General features: G+C 53.7%; 2 protein-coding genes across 5 annotated transcripts; one reads left to right on the plus strand and one right to left on the minus strand.

Moving 5' to 3' along the window:
* Positions 1-1097: 1097 nt before the first annotated feature.
* ART1 (ADP-ribosyltransferase 1) lies at positions 1098-11083 on the plus strand. 4 transcript variants are annotated; one of them, XM_036862592.1, is made up of 6 exons: positions 1098-1150; positions 2296-2407; positions 7127-7253; positions 7520-8297; positions 9377-9418; positions 10961-11083. In XM_036862592.1, exons 3-6 carry the CDS (start codon positions 7191-7193, stop codon positions 11056-11058), a joined length of 981 nt encoding a protein of 326 aa, XP_036718487.1. In that variant the 5' UTR covers positions 1098-1150; positions 2296-2407; positions 7127-7190; the 3' UTR covers positions 11059-11083. The 4 variants fall into 4 exon arrangements, with proteins under 4 accessions (XP_036718487.1, XP_036718488.1, XP_036718489.1 ...); XM_036862593.1 differs by having other exon boundaries at positions 7142-7253; XM_036862594.1 differs by lacking the exon at positions 2296-2407 and having other exon boundaries at positions 1128-1150.
* A 1241-nt stretch (positions 11084-12324) lies between these two features.
* CHRNA10 (cholinergic receptor nicotinic alpha 10 subunit) lies at positions 12325-17367 on the minus strand. Its single transcript, XM_036862596.1, has 5 exons — positions 17271-17367; positions 15400-15545; positions 14827-14981; positions 13490-14022; positions 12325-12803 (listed from the first exon to the last, which is right to left on the minus strand). The coding sequence occupies exons 1-5, from the start codon at positions 17350-17352 to the stop codon at positions 12346-12348; spliced, it is 1374 nt and encodes a 457-aa protein (XP_036718491.1). The 5' UTR covers positions 17353-17367; the 3' UTR covers positions 12325-12345.
* Between the last annotated feature and the right edge of the window lie 1604 nt (positions 17368-18971).

The raw sequence follows: 18971 nt of genomic DNA on the forward strand, positions 1-18971 counted from the left end.
GGGGTTCGGGGGCGGGGCTGAGGGCCGTACTTAACTCTTCTTCCCAAGGACTGCGAGGTCTTTCTCCAGGGCCCTTTTCTCCGAGCAAAACCAGTGCTAGAGGAGGGGAATTATGAGACGTGGTCTCTCGCTCGGGCAGCCCCTGACCGCCACGGCCCGGGCTCCAGACAACTGTTAGGCCGAAGAGACCAAGAGGGTCCAGACAGCCGAGAGGTCACCACTTGTGCACTCGTTCATTTGCATACAATTTGCATATGGCGAACACGTTGGTCACGTCCAGCATCTTAGCGGCCCCCACCCCACTCCCTTCTCTTTATGCCCCTTCCCTTCAGCAAGCCTGGCCCAGATGCAGAGCTCTCTCACATCCTCAGGGTCCAGCCCCGCCCCTCCCTAGACCCTCTCTCCCCTGACCTCTCAGACTCAGGTGACCCCATGTTTATCAACACTAGCCTTTCCCCTCATCTCCCTGGGCTTGCCTATAAATAACCTGGCTCTGAGTCTTAGATGCCCACTGGGAGGTAATGGGAGAAGGGGCCAGCTGAGGAATCAGCAGCTCTGGGAAGAGCTTTCTGGCAGCCTGAACCTCCGGTATCATGGCTTTGTCTTCTCTCTATCCTCTGGCTTTGGGGAATTGCTTCTCCCATCCCGAGATCTGGAACCCCAAGAAAGACCCCAAGAGATGGAGTCAAATCTAGTCCTTGAACAGTGGTCTTGAGTGACGCAGAAAGTCCTCCAAGATCACATGGCCAATGAGTGCTAGAGTTGGGACCCAGGCTTTTTGGGAATCTCGCCTTGCACCTTAGGTGAGTCTCCATGCTCACATGAAAGGAACAATAAGGAGATACTCCCTGAGGCCAGGGGTGCTGAATGCAGGACCAAACCCAGTGGGGAGGCAGTTGTTCTAGCCTGGATCCTTGATTTCCCTCTAGCTTCAGGGGTTCCCTTTTCATGGGACGTGCTCTGGCCCAGAGCGGACTGGGCAGAGGCTAGTCCAGAAATAGACAGGGGAGTGTCACATTTCTGAGCAGCTGTGTGGGAGAGGTACAAGGGGTGGGGGACAGACGGTATAAAAGAGAAATCTGCCCTCCCCCTCCCCTGGTGGCCATCGCTGGAGACCAATACCAGCTTCCCTATCCCGGAGAAAGTCTAGGTAAGGGGCACACCACCTGTTCCTGGGCACTGGGCATGAAAAGCGGTTTTTTTAAAGGGGAAATATGAGGTATTAATGGTAGAGTTACAGGAATCATTAGGAAGAGTTTCAGGGAACCTTATATCTTAGTCTGTTCAGACTGCTATAACAAAATACCACAGACTGGTAACTTATCAAAAACAAACAAACATTTCTCATAGTTCTGGAGGCTGAAAGTCTGAGATCAGCGTGCCAGCCAGGTCGGATGAGGGCCCTTTTCCTGGTTCATAGCCAGTACCTTCCCACTGTGTTCTCACATAGTAGAAGGTGCTAGGGAAGTCCGTGGGGTCTCTTTTATAAGAACAGCAATCCCAGTCATGAGGGTTCATGAACTAATGAACTAATTATCTCCCAAAGGCCCCCCGTTCTAATACCATCACATCAGGCATTAGGGTTTCAACATATGAATTTTGGGGAGACACAAATATTCAGACCATTGCACCTCTGATGGAGAGGTCTGGGATACCTAGGGAGGTTTGAGGCCATTGGGAAATTTGGGGATTTCTGGGGAGGGATTTGGAGTCACATCCCCAGTAGGGAATGTTCATCATGGGTCTGGATGAGGGGAAACTGACGAGAAGTGCCCTGAGCAGGATGAGAGGAAGGACAGAAGGGCAGCTGGGATAGGAAAAGGGGTTGCCCAGTGCCTCCACTTCCTGGCCTCTCAGGCCCTCCCCACCACTTTGGCCTCCACACCATTCCCTGCAAAACTGGTCACTAAGTCATCACTGCACCTGTTCTGCAGTGCTCTACATTGCTAGCTGCACCCAGAAAGCCTCTCAGACTTGCAGCAAACATTCCAGGAGGGCTCACTTGTGCCTGGCCTTGGGCTGAGCTCTGGGGACACAGAATGGGTCATACCTGGTCCCTGCCCTCAGGGAATTCACAGGCCAGGGGGGAGGCAGACACTGAAGGGCAGCACAGTACGATTAGGACAGTGACAGGCGAAAGCACAGGGTGATTTAGGAAGCCAGAGGAGTCAGAGGGCTTCCTGGAGGAGGTGGCTCCTGAGCGAAGCCTTGAAGAGTGGGTAGCAGGAGAAGGGCATCCCCAACACATGGAGGGAAGCAGCAGCGCCTCACCTGGAACTTTGTTCTGTACTGTAGAAGTCAAGCAGGGGTGGTGGGGCACGAGGCTGAAGAGGTTATGGCGGGCAAGGTCACAGAGTGCTTCAGATGCCAGTGCCTGGAGGCTGGACTCTGTCCTGAGGGTAAGGAGGTAAGTTTTGTTTTGATCTCTTGTTGTTTTTTTTTCCTTTCTGGATGTCTTCTCATCCCTTGCCTCATAATTGTCATCTCTGCATTTTGAGATATTTCTTCCAGTCAGGTTTGCCACAGAGGGTTTTCAAGCAGGTAAGGAACATGACCAGCTGTGCTTTAGAAACATTTTTCTCCCTACTCCGTGGAGCAGCAGCAGTGTGGATTAGCAGGGGTGACAGCGGAGGTAGGGAGATCAGGGAGAAGGCAGGGGCTGACCGGAGCCATGGCAGGGCATGTGGGGATGGGGAAAGGGAAGGAGCATCGAGGATGGACCCATACTGTGCCCAGCGTTAGTTGGCAACTAATTTAGTGTTTGATGAATGGCTGAATGAATGGAAACCTAAGTAACCATCTTGGGTGACTGGATGAATAATAAGGATGGTAGATTACGCGAGACTCTTCTGGCAAGTTCACGGGAACCACCCTGAGCTGGATGAAGCCCTAAGAGGAATTAATCACAAGGATCCCAGGGTATCTAACGGGACCCAAAGGCCAGAAGTGAACAGTCCCTAGAAACCCAAGGAAGTGTCTTGCTCTGCCTGTGTCTTGGCTTCAAGCTGCTTTTTTCCTCAGCCCTCCCTGCCTCTTTCCCTGGGGACCTTACCTCTTTCCTGACCTCAATACACCTATGACTCTCAAATGTCTTTTATTGTCCATTCTGCTCCATCTAGGACATCTGCCCCTAGAGAGTCCACATGTGCCAAACTGAACTCACCAGTTCCCCTCCTAACCTGATCATTTATTCAATACATTTTTTTTAATTGAGCACCTACTATGTGCTGGGATGAGCTTTTAAAGTTTCCTCTGCTTCTCCTCTGTATTTCCAACCTAGAGCATGGGAACCAGAGTTGTGAGCCTTGATTTCCCCCGTCTCATCCCCTAAATCCCATCAGACACCAAGTCTAGTAAATTCTACCTAGTAATGCTGGGTCCACCCTCACTGCCAATACCTTAGTCTGGCCACATGATTCAATGTCTGACTTCACAGTTCTCCTGCCCTATCACAAGCCTCTGGTACCTTTTATTGCTGTGTTTCTGCAGGGCAGAGACGGGGACAGAAACAGGATAGTGGAGATACAGTGAGAGATATAGTTGGCCTCATGTTTTCACTGCATGACCATTTTGTTGTGTGCCACAAAATCTCAGTGGCATGCATTTATTCTCATACTCCTGGGTCTTCACGTTAGCTGTAGATTGCCTAAAGTGAGCTTGGATGGGCAGCTCTGCTTCAGGCTGTCAGTCTGCCTCAGCTGGGCACCTCCCTATTGTGGGCTGGGCCCAGGTCTGCTCCACTGGGTCCAGGCTGAAGGAACAGTTCTGGGCCATGTTCTGATGGCTTATGACCCAAAGAGAAGACCTTCTCTCTTGGTTTGGGTTCCCCCAAAAGCCAACCCCGAGACAAGGATTGGGTGTAGTCAGCTTATTTGAAAGGTGATCCCAGGAAGTACCAGTGAAGGAGTGGCAAAGTGAGTTGAAGAAGAGAGAAAAGCTCCCCCGCAAAAATTGTGCGACCACTGCGGTCAACTATGTCCCATTGGGGACCCTCTGTGGAATAGAGAATCTGACTACCCTTACTGGGTGACAGCTGTCCTTGGGAACATTAAATCTCCTGCACTTTGGGGTTGCCCTGAGCAAGCTCCCAGGGTGATGGAGAAAGCCTTGGACACAGAAATATACAGAACACTAAGGGTGGGAAGCTGTCAGATGCTTGAGAACTATCCATTGCACCTGTGTTGAACTTGAAGATGAGCTGAGGAGATAGGGGTTGGGGAATCAACAGTGTCTGGCACACTCTCTTTTACACAGCACCCATCTATCAAATCTCAGGAAAGACTCTGAGTAGTCTTACTTGGGTTATGTGTCCATCCTTGAGCCAATCACAATGGCCAGGGCATTAGAGCACCAGTTTGGGGTCATGTATTCCCCTCATGGGGGTACAGAGTGAGGAAAGCCCCACTTGAACCCATGGACTAGTTTCTCCACAAAGAGAAGATTATAGAAGCTCAGGCTTTTTTGGTGGATTCCAAGAGACCACAAGAGTTCAAGTAGTTTTTTGCTGCTGCATTCTCTGCCCATTAGCATTCTATCCTGGAATTAGGGAGCGGTATCTCAGGTTTACACCCCACTGTGATGCCATTTTAAATTCTACCTACTCCGAATCTCCTCTGGTCAGCCCCTCACTTAAACCCACTCCTTGTACAAATGTGTTTCCATTAGGCTCTTTGGGTTCTTGTAACATGCTACTTGAAATTCCTCACTCCATCTCCACCTTAAAAGAGCTTAAAGAAGCAGGGATGTGGGTTTTGTTGTTTCTGTTCATAATTTTATCCTCGGTGCCTGACACATTACAGATGCTCAAGAATTTTCTGAATAAATGAGTAAGCAGGTTTTGAGGGAGGGAAGATAAGTTCAGTTTGGGACATGTTGAATTTGATAAACTCTGCTGGCTGTTAACTCCACTGCCCAGAGAAACTCACACCTCAATTTAAACTGTATACTGGCAATCAGAGGATCTTAGATTTGGAGACTCACAAAATTATAGCCACATAACATCCCAGCGTCTTAGGGTCACTGAACTATCAAAACTTAGGCCCCACCAGAAGCCAGAGGAGATTCAGGAGCAGGGATGCTTAACCTGAGTGAGACTGGGGCAGATGCATAACCACCCTGAAATTTGTGTAACGTCTGTGTGAAGGCGCATATATCCATTTTCTGAGGAGCAGTTTCAGCTTTCATCAGATTTCCAAAGATAAAAAACCACTAACTGTATTACAGTCTGTATAAAAGAAGGAAAAGAGAAATACCTGAGAAGTTGCTGGTATGCGTCTAGAGTATCTCTGGAAGGATATACAGGAAATGGGAACATTGGTTAGCTCTGGGGAGAGCAGGTTGGGGTTGGGGGATCAGTGAGAGAAAGACGTTTCACTGCATGCTTCGTGGACTATAAATTTTGAATAATGAAAATGTACTACCTTTTATTAAGTTAAAACTTTAAAAAATTAAAAATTAAAGTTATGGGGATTTCCTGGCAATCCAGTGGTTAGGACTCCAGCTTTCACTGCTGAGGGCCCAGGTTCGATCCCAGGCTGGGAACTGAGAGGCCGCCTGCCACGCATCGCAGCCAAAAAAAAAAAATTAAAGTTATGATTGATCCTGTTAAGTGACCAGAGACGTAAATTAAAAACTAGATACCATTTGTACCACCAGTTAAATGAAAATTAAAAGAGATTAATAATGCCCAGTGTTGGCAAAGACATGGAGAAAAGGGCACTTTTGTCCATTGTTGGTGGGAGGGTGAAGTGGGACCTTTTGGATGGCAACCTGGTAGTGGCGCAGTGGCTATCTAAATGAACACTATTCAGATCCTTTAAATATCACCTTCTTGATATCTTTCCTATAAAAATATGCAGACAAGAGGACAAGGATTTATATACATGGATGTTCACTGCAATATCATGTGTAATAACAAAAAATTAGGAAAAAACCCTAAGTGTCCCTCAATAAGGAAATGGTTAAATAAATTATGGATTAACTATATATGACATTCCATGCTGCCACCATAATGAACAAGGTAGATATGCATGTGTGACATGGAAGTCCATGATACATTGTTAACTGGGAAAAGGTTGTAGAACACGTATGTGTAAGCACACTTCCTTTTTCTTTTTGAAAATAGTGACAATAAAAAACCCCAAAATAGGCTGTATACAGAAAACTATGTGCGTATGTATATTTAAATACATTGTGTGTGCATCGAAAAACGTCTTGAAGGGTACCATTACAACGGAAACAGCAGGCAAGGGTAACAGTGAGAAGGGGGACATGGAGGGAAAGCAAGAAAAGGGGGACTTGGGCTTTGTGATTCATTCGTACACAATAAGCATGCATTACTTGGTAATAAAATAAACAAAAAAAGCAGCAGCACCAACTTAGAAACTGTCTGTTCCAATCTTGACCCAAAGCTGGGACACCTTCTTGGAGCCACTTTGGGCCCTCAGCGTGCCCACCCAGAGGATGCAGGAGGCTTCCCTGGGGGAAGCAGTACCCTCTGTACTCTCCCCCACCCAGCCCCTCTTCCCGCACCACCTGGGGGTCCCTGCCTGGCATCAGCCGAGGGCTTAGGGTGAGGGTTCAGTTGGCAGCAGGATTGCAGGGACAGAGGAGGACCCTCTGGATCCCCAAGCCCTGCTCTAAGCCTGACCCTGGAGTCCTGCTGTGGCCCCACCAGCTGACTACTCCTGGATCTGCCCTGTTCCAGCCTCATGTCCCCCTGAGGGGAAGCCTGGACCTCTCACTGTGGCAGTCAAGCTCCTTCAGGACTGGCCCCAGGCTTTCCAACACTGCAACTGCCACACTAGCCAGAACGTCTTTCATCTTTACATCCTGAGAGTTCCTACCTCTAATACCTCTGCTCTTCCCATTCCTGCTGTCCCAAACTCCTTTCCCACCCTCAACTCCAATCTTTTCTCTCCTACCTCCACTGACTGAAGCCTTATTCTATTTGTCCCACAAGACCCTGTTCACATGTCACCTCCTCCAGGAAGTCTCCCATGTTCCTTCTGGCAAGAAGGGTCCCCTCTCTCTTCTGAGCCTCCGTTTCTATGTTGTGACTCTGTGTCAAGCACCGGAAGGGGCCCAGACTAGGTGTCAATTCATCACAATTTATTAAACTGTGCAGATTCCCATTTTCCAGACGAGGAAACTGAGACCCAAAGAGTAACTTGCCCAGGGTCACCTCCAACATGCAGACCCCTGCCATGATGTCTCTGCTGCTCGTGTCCATGGGCCTCATGGAAGCACTTCAGGTACAGTCATCCTCCGCTGACCCCATCCCCCAGCTGCTGGCTTCTGAACTCTGCCGGATGCTTCGCTTGGAGATCGCTCACCCTGAGGGGACCGCCCCAGAGCCTGGTCTCGGGGATCTGTAGCTAGTAGTTCCCAATCCCCTTCCCCTCCAGGTGTGTTTGGGGCCCTTACTCTTTCTCAGCTCAGTGGAGGGGGAAGCTGGGTAACAGGGTTCCCGTTCTCCTAGGGCCTAACCTCTCAGTCCTTGCTGCTCCCCCTGCCTCAGGCCCAGAGCCACCCCATCACACGACGAGACCTCTTCTCTCGAGAAATGCCCCTGGACATGGCCCTGGCCTCCTTTGACGACCAGTATGCTGGCTGTGCCGCAGCCATGGCGGCGGCTCTCCCGGATCTCAACCGCACGGAGTTCCAGGCCAACAAAGTGTACGCCGATGTCTGGGCTCAGGCAAGCAGCCAGTGGCAGGAGCGCCAGGCCTGGGGGCTCAAGTGGGGCCTCAGCCCTACCCGTCTGCCCCCGCCCACGGGCTTCCGAGAAGAGCATGGGGTGGCCCTCCTGGCCTACACAGCTAACAGCCCCCTGCACAAAGAATTCAACGTGGCCGTGCGCGAGGCTGGCCGCTCCCGGGCCCACTACCTCCACCACTTCTCCTTCAAGACCCTCCACTTTCTGCTGACCGAGGCCCTACAGCTGCTGGGCAGGGGCCAGCGTCCACCCCAGTGCCGCCAGGTGTTCCGAGGGGTGCAGGGCCTGCGCTTCCGGCCAGCAGGGCCCGGGGCCACCGTCAGGCTGGGGGGCTTTGCCTCTGCATCCCTGCAGAATGTTGCAGCCCAGCAGTTTGGGGAAGACACCTTCTTTGGCATCTGGACCTGCCTCGGGGCCCCTATCAAGGGCTACTCCTTCTTCCCTGGGGAGGAGGAGGTGCTGATCCCTCCCTTCGAGACCTTCCAGGTGATCAATGCCAGCAGACCAGCCCAGGGCCCCGCCCGCATCTACCTCCGGGCCCTGGGCAAGCGCAGCACATACAACTGCGAGTACATCAAAGGTGAGCAGGGCACGTGCCAGCCAGCAGCTGGGCGGAAGGTGGCCTTGCCCGACCCGTTTTCAGAGGATACATACAGAGATATTAAAAACAGTGAGAAGGACCGAGTCCTGTCCCCCAACCCCTCCACCCCTTCCGTCCAAGGAGAGACATAACCTTCTTAAGTAGTACACTTGCTTCTCCACCCTGGAGGTGTCTAAGCCAGAGCTGGCCACTTGCCTGCGGGGAGGCTGAAGAGGGTTTCCTGACCAACGCAGGTGTCTTTGGCCATCTCAGGGCCAAACAGATGTGGTGTCAGGCTTTCCTCCCAGCTGGAAGCCGCTGCCAGAAGTGAGTAAGCGGCCCACCCCAGTTTTCTGAGAAGAGCACGTTTATTTGACTGAACAGAAGTCATGTGCACTGGCGGGTGTGGGGTGAGGTGGTGAGCCAGCCGTCAGGTGCCAAACCCCTAAATTCCAGTCTGGGCTCTGGCAGGTCTCAGATGCTTTCCTGTCCATCCTCCCTGGACCATCCACAGGAGTAATCATGACGATGGGCCCAGGTCCTTAATCTCTGAAGGGGCTGTGGGCTGCTGGTCCTAGTTGAGGGATGCCCAGGGGCCTGTGAGGCCCACTTTTCATATCAATAGTTAGAGGCAGGCTGTTGGCTGGAACCGTGGACCACATCTAAAGTGGGATAAGGTCCAGCGCGGCTTCAGTTACCACCCTGGACAGCTTCACGAGTGTGCACAAGTTGATGGAAGGTGAGGGAGACACACAAAAAACATAAACTAGCCCCTCCTTGGCTGGGACAAGACATGGGAGAGGGAGAGGCGGGTGTGGCATGGAGGCAAAGTTACAGGCCAAGGGAGCAGGAGGAGTGCCCAGATGACCCTGGCTTCAAGGGCTGGCGCCTTTCTGGCCCTGCTATTCACGGGTCAAGTCAAACCCAGGCAAGGGAGGTCCCACTGTAAGGAAGCAGAATTAGGAGAAAACACACCAGCTTCTCCTAGAGCAAGTCAGGGATGGACCACGGGGCTCTGGAGTCCCTTTCCATACTTAGAGCTACTGAGCCTTTGATTCTTTACTGTTTCTTCCCTACAGACAAGCAGTGCAAGTCAGGGCCCTGCCGTCTGGATAACTCAGGTGAGGGCTGCAGGCCTCTGTGGGGCTCCGTTTGGGGCTGAGCTGGCTATCCTGGGTCTGGGCCCCTCTCCTGGATGGATATCCCCCATAAAATAAAAACAACCCCCTTCTAATCAAAAAAAGTAGACTCCCTTAAGCAGACACCTGTGGGGGGTTGCTAACCTTCCCCACTGGATGTATATGTGGGAGATGGCTGCCGAGCCGACACACCTGCCCCCCCAGCCTGGGGCCGTCCCCGCCTTCCCAGGAGCCCACTGACCAGACCCCCGAGAGCTCCAGCCTGCACTGAAGCGACGGAGGGAAGGGCCGCTCCACAAAGTCCCCCTGGGCCTTCTCCTCCTTCTGCTGCAGAGCGCGCTGTTCCTGCCTTCAGAGCTCTCTCAGACCACCTCCCAAGGTCAAGGTCAGGTCTTGGCTGCTGGAGACCTGGGCTCTAGCCCAGGCTCTGCCCTAACTCTCTCTGTGACCAAACATCCCTCTCTGGGCCTCAGTTTCCCTATCTGCATAGTAAGCATATCGGACTAGATGGTCCCCAGGTTCCCTTTGGCTATGACTCTTCTCTTCCCTTGAACACCTGCTGTGCCAGGTCCTGCCTCAGCCACCACTTCTCTAGGTGGGAACAGGCCATTCTCAGGGAAGAAATCACAGCCACCCCTACGCCTCGGGTCCCGCCTCCTCCCTCAGGGCTCTGAGAACAGCGGATAGGAAGGAGCCCCAGCCTCCTTTTTGTTCCCACCCTTCTCCATGACACAGTACCACTCAGGGTTCCATGAATCCTCACCATGATGCAATGATGCAGGTAATGTCATCACCCCTGTTCCACAGATGAGAGAAGGAAGGCACAGAGAGATGAAGCAACCAGCCCCACACACAAAACTAGAAAAGTGTTCGGTCCAAACAGCCTGGTCCTAGAGCTGAACTTGGAACCACCATACCAGGCTGGCCCCCACCTCCTCAGACACCATCTCATTTTACCCTTACTGCACAATAATCGACTGGAAGGAGGTGGGACAGGGAGTATTACCCTCATTATACAGTAAAGTGAGACTCAGAGACAGAAGTGACTTGCTCCAGGTGAGAGTGAGTGAGTGGCAGAGTCAAGACCAGCCAGGTCTCCAGACGCCAACTCGGCTTCTTTGAGGTCTGATAATGTAATTTCAAGCACTGGGAAAGTTTAGGATTCCCGCACCCCTCCCCATTCCCCATCCCAGTGCACCAGCAACTCTCCCACCAGTGTTTGACCAGAGGAGCAAAGATCAGCCTCACCAGATCCCACTCAGATCTCTACCCCTTTTCATCCCACCCTGCAGTGCCTCAGTTGTGTCAGTAGGAGACTGGGGGATAGACCTAATGACCCCTGGAAGGGGAACTGGGGCTCTCCTTGGTCTCATCTCTACCTTCCTCCCTAAATTCTTTCTCCTCATCTTTGTCTCCCATTGCATGTTGTATATCAGTCAGCTCACTCTGCTCATTTCTTTTCATCTTGTTTCTTTGTGTATCTCACGTTGCCCCTAAATCTCTGTGCCTCTGTTTTCCCTGCAGCCGTGGGTCAGGGCCCCCTTTCTGCAGTCTGGTCCCTTCTACTGCTGCTCTGGTTCCTTGTTGGAGAAGCCTTTCCAGAGAGTCCAGGACTCCTCTAATCCATCAGCCACTGAACAGCTCTGCCGTCACCTCTGCCCAACATGAGGATGTCAGCCACATGTATGCTTTAAGTGTGGCCAAGATCTGTGGTAACTCCATCTGTAGGGAACTCTGGGATCTTCTCTGGCAGCTGCCAGGCTTGCTAGCAGGAAGAGGAAAATGCAGGGACTGGGCCTCACCCAGGGGTCTAGGAGTAAGACGGTGAATAGAGGTGGGGGGACTGCAGGACAGGTAACCACTCACTTGGAGATAGAAGATTAAAGTAGTTTGGAGGGGGGGTGATTGGGGAGAAAAGTACTTGGCCATGGTACTTGCTGATATTACTCAAATGCTTCCCATGTACACCTGGACTGCTCCTGTTCGCTCCTCCAGGAAGCCTTCTCTGGCCTCTCCACCCTGCTGGGTTAGGGGCCCTGCCTCTGTGCTCCCAAAGGGCCCTGGTCTCCCACGTCCAACTGTGAGCTTATGAAGGCAGGGACTGCATCCGAGGCACAGAGGTGGTGCCAGAAAATGTGTGGAAGTCAGAAAGGAACAAATACCTTGTGAATAGCTGGTTCCTGTACTGCCCCTGCTTTGGGCACCTTCAAGCTCTCCGGATGTCACTGTGTGGGAACGGGGTGGACTGGATCTCATTTTCTTGTCAGCAAAGATGTAATTTCTGCTCTGATCCATGAGTCCTAAAGGTCCCTAAGAGGCTGGATCCCCAAGTTCCACCACCACGGGCCCTAAGGGTAAGAGAGGACATGGAGGAAGTGATAGGCACACACTTTATTATCAGTCGGGACTTTGGGGCCAAATCCTTGTGTGGCCTCCTGCTCTGGAAACTGGACCAGGAATCCTGAATTCCCAGTTGCCTCCCCTGAGCCCCCAGGTAGGGACAGGCAAGACCAAGTCCCTGTAACAGCAGCCACAGAGGAAGGAAGAGAAGACAGGAAATGTGGCCGTTCTGTTTGTACTACCTGCACTCTCCTCACTGAAAGCACGAACACTCAGCACCGGAGTTCAGTTCTGTCCCTCCAGGACTGCCCTTTGACCTTGACCCTTCTTAGAGTTCCTCCTCTGCAGGAATCAGGGGAGTGGCAAGCTCTGGATTTCCCCTTAGAGGTTAGGATACAGAGACAACGAGTACTCCCTCTGGTGTGTGAAGTCAGTAGCGCTGAAGAGAGGATGTCCCAGGCTCTGAGGCCCAGTGGAGAGAGACTGAGTGGCCTGAGGGCCAACCACCACCTGGCCTGGCCATTCCATCCCCGTCTGGAGGTGCTGTGGCTGCAGCAGACCCCTGGGACTCACAGGGCCTGCACCAGCACGAGAAGGCTCATCACCAGGGCCATGGAGAAGAAGATGCCCAGGAAGAAACGGTCCATGACACGGGCCAGGCGCTTCCAGTCCTCATGGCAGCGCTGGGCAGCCCTGTGTCTGTGGAAGGTGTTGGTGATGGTGGCTACATGGCGCAGCAGGGCTTCCTGATGGCACAGACACCAAGGCTCACGGCAAGGGCCTGCTGGTGGGCCAGCTTCTCTGTCAGGAGGCTGGGGGCTGGGGGATGACTCAGGAGGTCTAGACTGCCCACAGGACTCCCCTCGTTCCCGCACACACAGGCCCCGCGCCAGGCGTCCCAGCAGGAGGGCCCGAGCCCAGGCTGGCACTGGGCGGGCACTGGGACCACAGTAATGCAGGTTCATGATAAGGATGGTGAGCGCTGTGGAGAAGGTGACCATGGTCATGGTGGCCATGTAGTACTTTCCTGCAGCAGAGGGAAAGGGAACTGAGGCCCCAAACAAGAACTCAGGGGGCCTGAGCTCCCCAACTGCCTGAGCACAAGGAGGAATGAGCTCATCCCCCCATAAGGCTCGCAGGACCCTCCAAGCCCAACGGATGGAAGCGGGAAGAAGGTAAGGGCCAAGGGCTCCCTCTCCCGCATTCCCCCGTCAGGTTCTCAGAAGCTACCTGCTCCGTAATTGTTCCCCTCACTGCTGGAGGCTGGACTCACCCACAATCCCGTGAAAGTCACGCTCTTAAATAGATCCAGCATGATCTGAAGCAAGTTATAATAGAACCTTCCTCACAGGTGTGTGGTGCTGCTTCCTTGAGTTAATAAACGTCAAGTGTTTAGGAGACTGCCTGACACGCAGTGAGTACTTAGTATGTTTTGCCTGTGATTATAACACTGGGGATGTCGACCTTCCTCCATCAAGTCCCTGAGGAAAGACCAACTCCTTCCTCTGCCCCTTCTCCCTGGAAGGGGCCGACCTCTTCCCCCTCAATCTCAGAACGAGGCCGGACCCCAAGACGCTCAGCGGGGCCCCTCCGCTGACCCAGGCCGGTCCGGCTCCCACTCCTGCACCTGCGGACACCCGCGCACTTCAGCCCCGGGTTGCGGGCGTCCTCTTCCGGCCCCCTCCCCCGCCACCCCGGGCCCTCAGAGCTCACCGATGAGCGGCACGCTCTCGGCCGGCGGCATGCTCTCGGCCAGGAGCAGCTGGAAGACGGTGAGCGCCAGCAGCACGGTGACGCCGAGCGACACCTTCTCGCCCGAGTCGGCGGGCAGGTGGAAGGCCAGAGGCGCCAGCAACGAGATGAGCACGCAGGGCAGCAGCAGGTTGCACACGTAGGCGGCGGCGCGGCGGCGCAGCAGCAGCGTGAAGGTCACGTCCGGGTAGGGCTCGGAGCAGCAGCCGTAGGTGAGCACGCGCCGCCGGGCCGGCATGCCCAGCACGCGCCACTCCACGTTCTCCACAAAGTCGGCCAGACTGGCGGCGGCGCCGCGCGGCTGTACGTCCAGCTGGTGCCCGCTGTGCGTCCACGAGCCGAACGTCAGGCCGCAGCGCTGCGCGTCGAATGGGAAGGCCGACACATCCACGCGGCACGAGCTGCGCGTGATGGCCGGCGCGTCCCAACGCACGGCGCCGTCGTGCCGCAGGACCACGTTGGTGCTGGCTGAGGCTGGCGCCTGCGCGTCCGCCCTGCGGGCAGGGGGTGGGGCTCCCTGAGGCGCCGCGGCCTTGGAGGTCAGGGCTGCCCCTTGAAAGCGGTGCGCATCGGGCTTGCTGGGGGTGGCACAGAGGGCAAAGGGAGCGGTAGAGAGGGCCCTCTGTGCCTTTGGAGGCCTAGCGGGGCCAGCGCCTGAAGGGCCCAGAACGAGACACAGACCTAGCTCAAAAGTTGGTGCGGGGCGCACGGTGACTTTCCTTGAGTGTCATCTGCAAAGCTCCTAGAGGGGCCCTGAGGAAAATATGCTGAGCGATGTGTTGTCTGGGAAGCACAGAACTGGCTTAGGCGGCATAAAGGACTACTCCAGAGGGCTAAGCCCTGAAGGAAATCCCTAGGCAGGCCCTGGGGTGCCCTGAGAAAAGGGTGGAGAGTGCCATAAAGAGGCACTTGTGTCCCAGAACCCTCTCTGCGAGAGATACAGAATTGGCCCTGGACCACACGGAGGATTCCTAGGAGACATTCAGCCTGGGTTGGCTTGAGACAGCCTAAAGTGGAGGTGCCATCAAGGGGCTGTGAGGTCCCTCCAGTAGGCCCTTGCCATGAGCCGCTGTGTGTGTGTGTGTGTGTGTGTGTGTGTGTGGTCAGGAAGCCCTACTGCACCATGCAGCCACAATTGCCAACACCTTCCTGGCAGCTTAGAAGGGTCCTGGGGGAAAGCTTCCAGGGCACCATAGCAGCCGGGTTTGATGTGGAGGATGGGGGGACAAGTGCATCCCCAGAGCCAAGGGCAACTCTAGGGAGGGGTAGGAGAGGGGAGGGGCCAAGGCAGGCAGTACTTGTTATAGAGTATGATGTCCGGCCGCCACACGAGACTGCTGGGGATGCGGATGGCATCCAGGCCACCATAGGCGTCAGGGTCCCATCGTAGGTAGGCATCTGTCCACTCCTGTCGGATCCACAGGTACAGGGTCAGCACCTGGTTCCGCTCGTCCTAGTTGGGGGCAGAGAGTGGGCATAGATGTGGACAGACGTCTGCACAATACCCTGCCCTGTGTGTGCACACTCACCTACAGAGCTCTGGTCAGCACCCGCAAACCTGACTTGCCCACACAGTTCAGTTCCCACCCAGCCTTGCTATGTGACCTTACCAGGTCCTTCTCCTCTCTGGGCCTGAGTTTCCTCAGAAGTTACATGGGTGGTAATCTCTGCTAGGCATGGATTCAAGTGTGCAAAGTATTGGGCACACTGTGAGCACCCAACAGTTAGGATCCAACAGTTGGTAGCTGTTATTGTTGCTAATGCTAATGTTTACAGGAAAGAATTGATTGGAGATTAATCCCAGTCTCCCATTCCCCCATTCCTTGACACTGTCACCAGCACACTCCACGACTGTACAACAACCAACTCACCATGTCGATGATCTGGGACAACGTCACTTCCAGGGTCACGTTCAGAGCCTGGTCTGTGTCTGCCACAGGTCTCAGGGCACTTGTGTAGTTGGCAAAGAGGTCTCGGAACAGCTTGTGTGCCAGCCTGCCCTCGGCTCCGAAGCACTCTGGGGGACCAGTAAGAAAGGGTGTCCATCTGAGACCCTAGTCCAGGGACCTCGGCTCACAACCTGTACCCTGCACAAGACTGAGGCCCTGTCAGCTGCTCCACTGTCTCACAGCTGTCTAACTGTCCCTGTTCTCTGTCTCTCTACCTGTGGCTCTAGTTCCTCCCTGGCCTGCCTCCAAGGATAGATGAGGTGAAGGCCATAGTGTGAGTAGGTATTATCTTCTGAAGCAAGGCTGATGGGTTTCTTCCCCACCATTCCCTTCCCAAGGACCTGGATTCTGCTTGCCCCACCACAAATGCTGGAGGGGCTGGGAATTCCCTGGCAGTCCAGTGGTTAAGACTCCGCGCTTCCACTGCAGGGGGCATGGGTTCGATCCCTAGTTGGAGAACTAAGATACTGCATGGCGCGTGATGTGGCCAAAACAAAACAAACAAAAAAACAAATGCTGGAGGGGCCCAAACAGACCGCAAGAGTCCCAGTTCTCAACCAGGCATCCGGAACCCTCTTGCCCTGCCCCTTCCAGTCTCTCCAGCCTGTCTCTGCTTCTCTAGCTGCACTTCAGTTGATGTCTTCAAAGCTTCTGACACTATGGGCCCCTCCTTCCTGAAAACACACTCTTCCCCGGGTTTTGTGACACATCCCATTGTCCTCAGTCCTTTTTTTTTTCTCAGTCCTTGATTTAGGTATTGTTCCCCAGAATCCCGTCCTTTGCCCTCGTCTCCTTTTTTCTGCAGCCCAGATTTTTCTCCTGAGCTCCAGACCTGAATGTCCTAAATGTCCTGTAGGCACTTTAAACTGTGTAGGGCCAAATATGAACCTGTTTCCTCCCACCATGTATTTTTTTTTAAATTTATTATTTATTTGGCTGTGCTGGGCCTTAGTTGCAGCACACGGGATCTTCGTTGTAGCGTGCGGGATCTTTTCACTTGTGGCGTGCGGAATCTTTAGTTGCGGCATGCAGGCTCTTAGTTGTGGCATGTGGGCTCTTAGTTGCGGCCTGTGGGATCTAGTTCCCTGATCAGGGATTGAACCCGGGCCCCCTGCATTGGGAGCGTGGAGTCTTAACTGCTAGACCACCAGGGAAGTCCCTCCTCCCTCCGTGTTCTGAAACCTGTTCCTTGTCCTGTGTTACCCGTCTCAGCAAACAGCACTCCCCGGTGCCCTCAGCTGGAAATCTGGTAATTTGTCTCTCCCTTCTGGCCCTTCTCTCTGCAAACCACTCTGTGCCCGCATCCTGTCAGTCATACTGCTGAATGCTCTTGAATGCTTCATCACCTCTCCAGCTTGGGCCCATCCTCCCTGCATACGGACCACGGCAGCAACAGCCTCCTTCCTGCTCTCCCACCTCAGGCTCACCTCTCTAACTACCTGCCACACTTCTGAGAGATCAAGCTTTTAAACAAATGAATCTGACTAGACCAGTAGCTGCTTAAACCTGTTCAACGGCTCCCCAGGCCTGCTAGATAAAGCCCAAGCTCACCCTTCGTGATCTGGTCCCCCTGGCTTTTCCAGCCCTATCCCTGGGAGCTGCCCCGTCAACTGCTCCCGCCCCAGTCAGGCAAGCCCCCTCTTGCCCTCTTCAGCTCCCCCTCCTTCACACTCCCCAGATAGCGCTTGCTCCCAGCACAGAAATGAAGAGAGAGCACGTGGAGAGAGGTTTGGGGAGGATGGGAACAGCAGCAACGCCCAGAGAGGCCAGGGCTGGTCTACTGAGCTTCATACCTGGCAGGAGTGGGAGCAGGAGCAGGAGGCCCAGACTGGAGACAGAGAAGCTGAGGCTGAGGCGGTGGCTCCCAAGCCCCATGGCCTTGCCGCAGCCAGAGGAAGGGCGGGTCTCTGGATATGAGCCTCCTGGCCTGACCTACGGCAGCGTCAGGCCCTGCTGGCAAGGATGGTGTGGACAATCCCTGCACGTCAGAAGGAAGACTGGGATCTCTGTTGAGTCCAACTACCCTCCAGGGAGTCCTGCAGCCCTACAAGTTACCTGACCCTGCTATGTGTACCTGCCCTGGGATTTTAGTACTTGGGCCTTGGCATCTACTGTTTCTCCTTCTCTGCTGGTCTTTGCCTCTTCTGGCCTCTGTCTCTGCCCTGTTCTTCGCCCCCCACCCCCTTTACCTCTCACTCAGCCTCTCTGTCTCGATTTCCTGCTATCCGTCCCTCTGTAACTCTTTCTTGGTCTCTGCCTCCCTGACTCTGGTCTTCCTCTTTCCACTCTTCCTTTCTCCTGCCTCTATTTCAGCCCCGTTGACTTCCTCAAGGCCTTCCCCACACCTGACTCTGGGGGAGGCTGGCGCATTCTCAGCAGGACAGGGACAGGGGCTCCATCAGCCCTGAGCCTTCTGAGGCACAGGACAGCAGACCCCGCCCCCCTTCCCTTTCATTAGCTTAATTACTGAGTTGGGACACCTGTGTCCATGGGAACAGAGCAACTGAAACTGACACCTCAGGTCACTGGGACCTGAATTATTCAAATTCTGTAAGGTAGCACCCACGCTCAGGTCAGGCCCAGCTTGGGGGATTGGAGGGTACAGAGATGCCAGGTCAGGATCTGCAAGAGACTGGGGCTTAAAGGTGTGAGGGGACAGGGCCAGTGGATGGTAACTGTCCTCCCAGCTCTGTCATCATTACTGAATTCTTGAGGCTCCCTTTCGTCTGTCAGCTGTGCCCTCAGTTAGGGACTGAACACATCTGTCTAGGCTGGGTGCTTTGTGCCAAGCAAGCGCTCCCCTCCTGGTGAGAGGGGTGCCAAGCCTCAGGCTGCTCCAGGTGGCCCCACAAAGCAGGAGATGCAGCCCACATCCTTGCCATCCCACAGCCATCCCAGTCTGAGCCTCAGTATTCTCCCTATGCTTAAACATCACGGGTGGTGTTGGGCCGCAGAGAAAACACAGCCTTTATTTATTTATTTTTTACCATCTTTATTGGAGTATAATTGCTTTACAATGGTGTGTTAGTTTCTGCTTTATAACAAAGTGAATCAGCTATACATATACATATATCCCCATATCTCTTCCCTCTTGCGTCTCCCTCCCACCCTCCCTATCCCACCCCTCTAGGTGGTCACAAAGCACCGAGCTGATCTCCCTGAAAACACAGCCTTTAGTGTTACTTTCAGCTCTGTCCTATGAGCTGTCTGACCTGGGTAAGATACTGAAACTCTCTGGGTTTCAGTTTTATCAAACAGGTTAGTGGGATTAACAGTCCTCACCTAAATAGTTGTGATAAGAATTAAATGAGACAATGAAAGTACCTGATAATGCAAGGCAACTACCTAGTACATTGACAAATGCACAGCAATCAACATTATTTGCACTATGGTCCTAGCGAGTTAGTCAAGATATCTTCAGAAACACACACTTAGATTCATAAGCCCCAGCCCCTGGCAAATACCATTCTTCTTTCTGTCTCTATGAAGTCATG

The sequence above is a fragment of the Balaenoptera musculus genome, chromosome 8, assembly GCF_009873245.2.
Source record: "Balaenoptera musculus isolate JJ_BM4_2016_0621 chromosome 8, mBalMus1.pri.v3, whole genome shotgun sequence".
Classification (NCBI taxonomy): domain Eukaryota; kingdom Metazoa; phylum Chordata; class Mammalia; order Artiodactyla; family Balaenopteridae; genus Balaenoptera; species Balaenoptera musculus.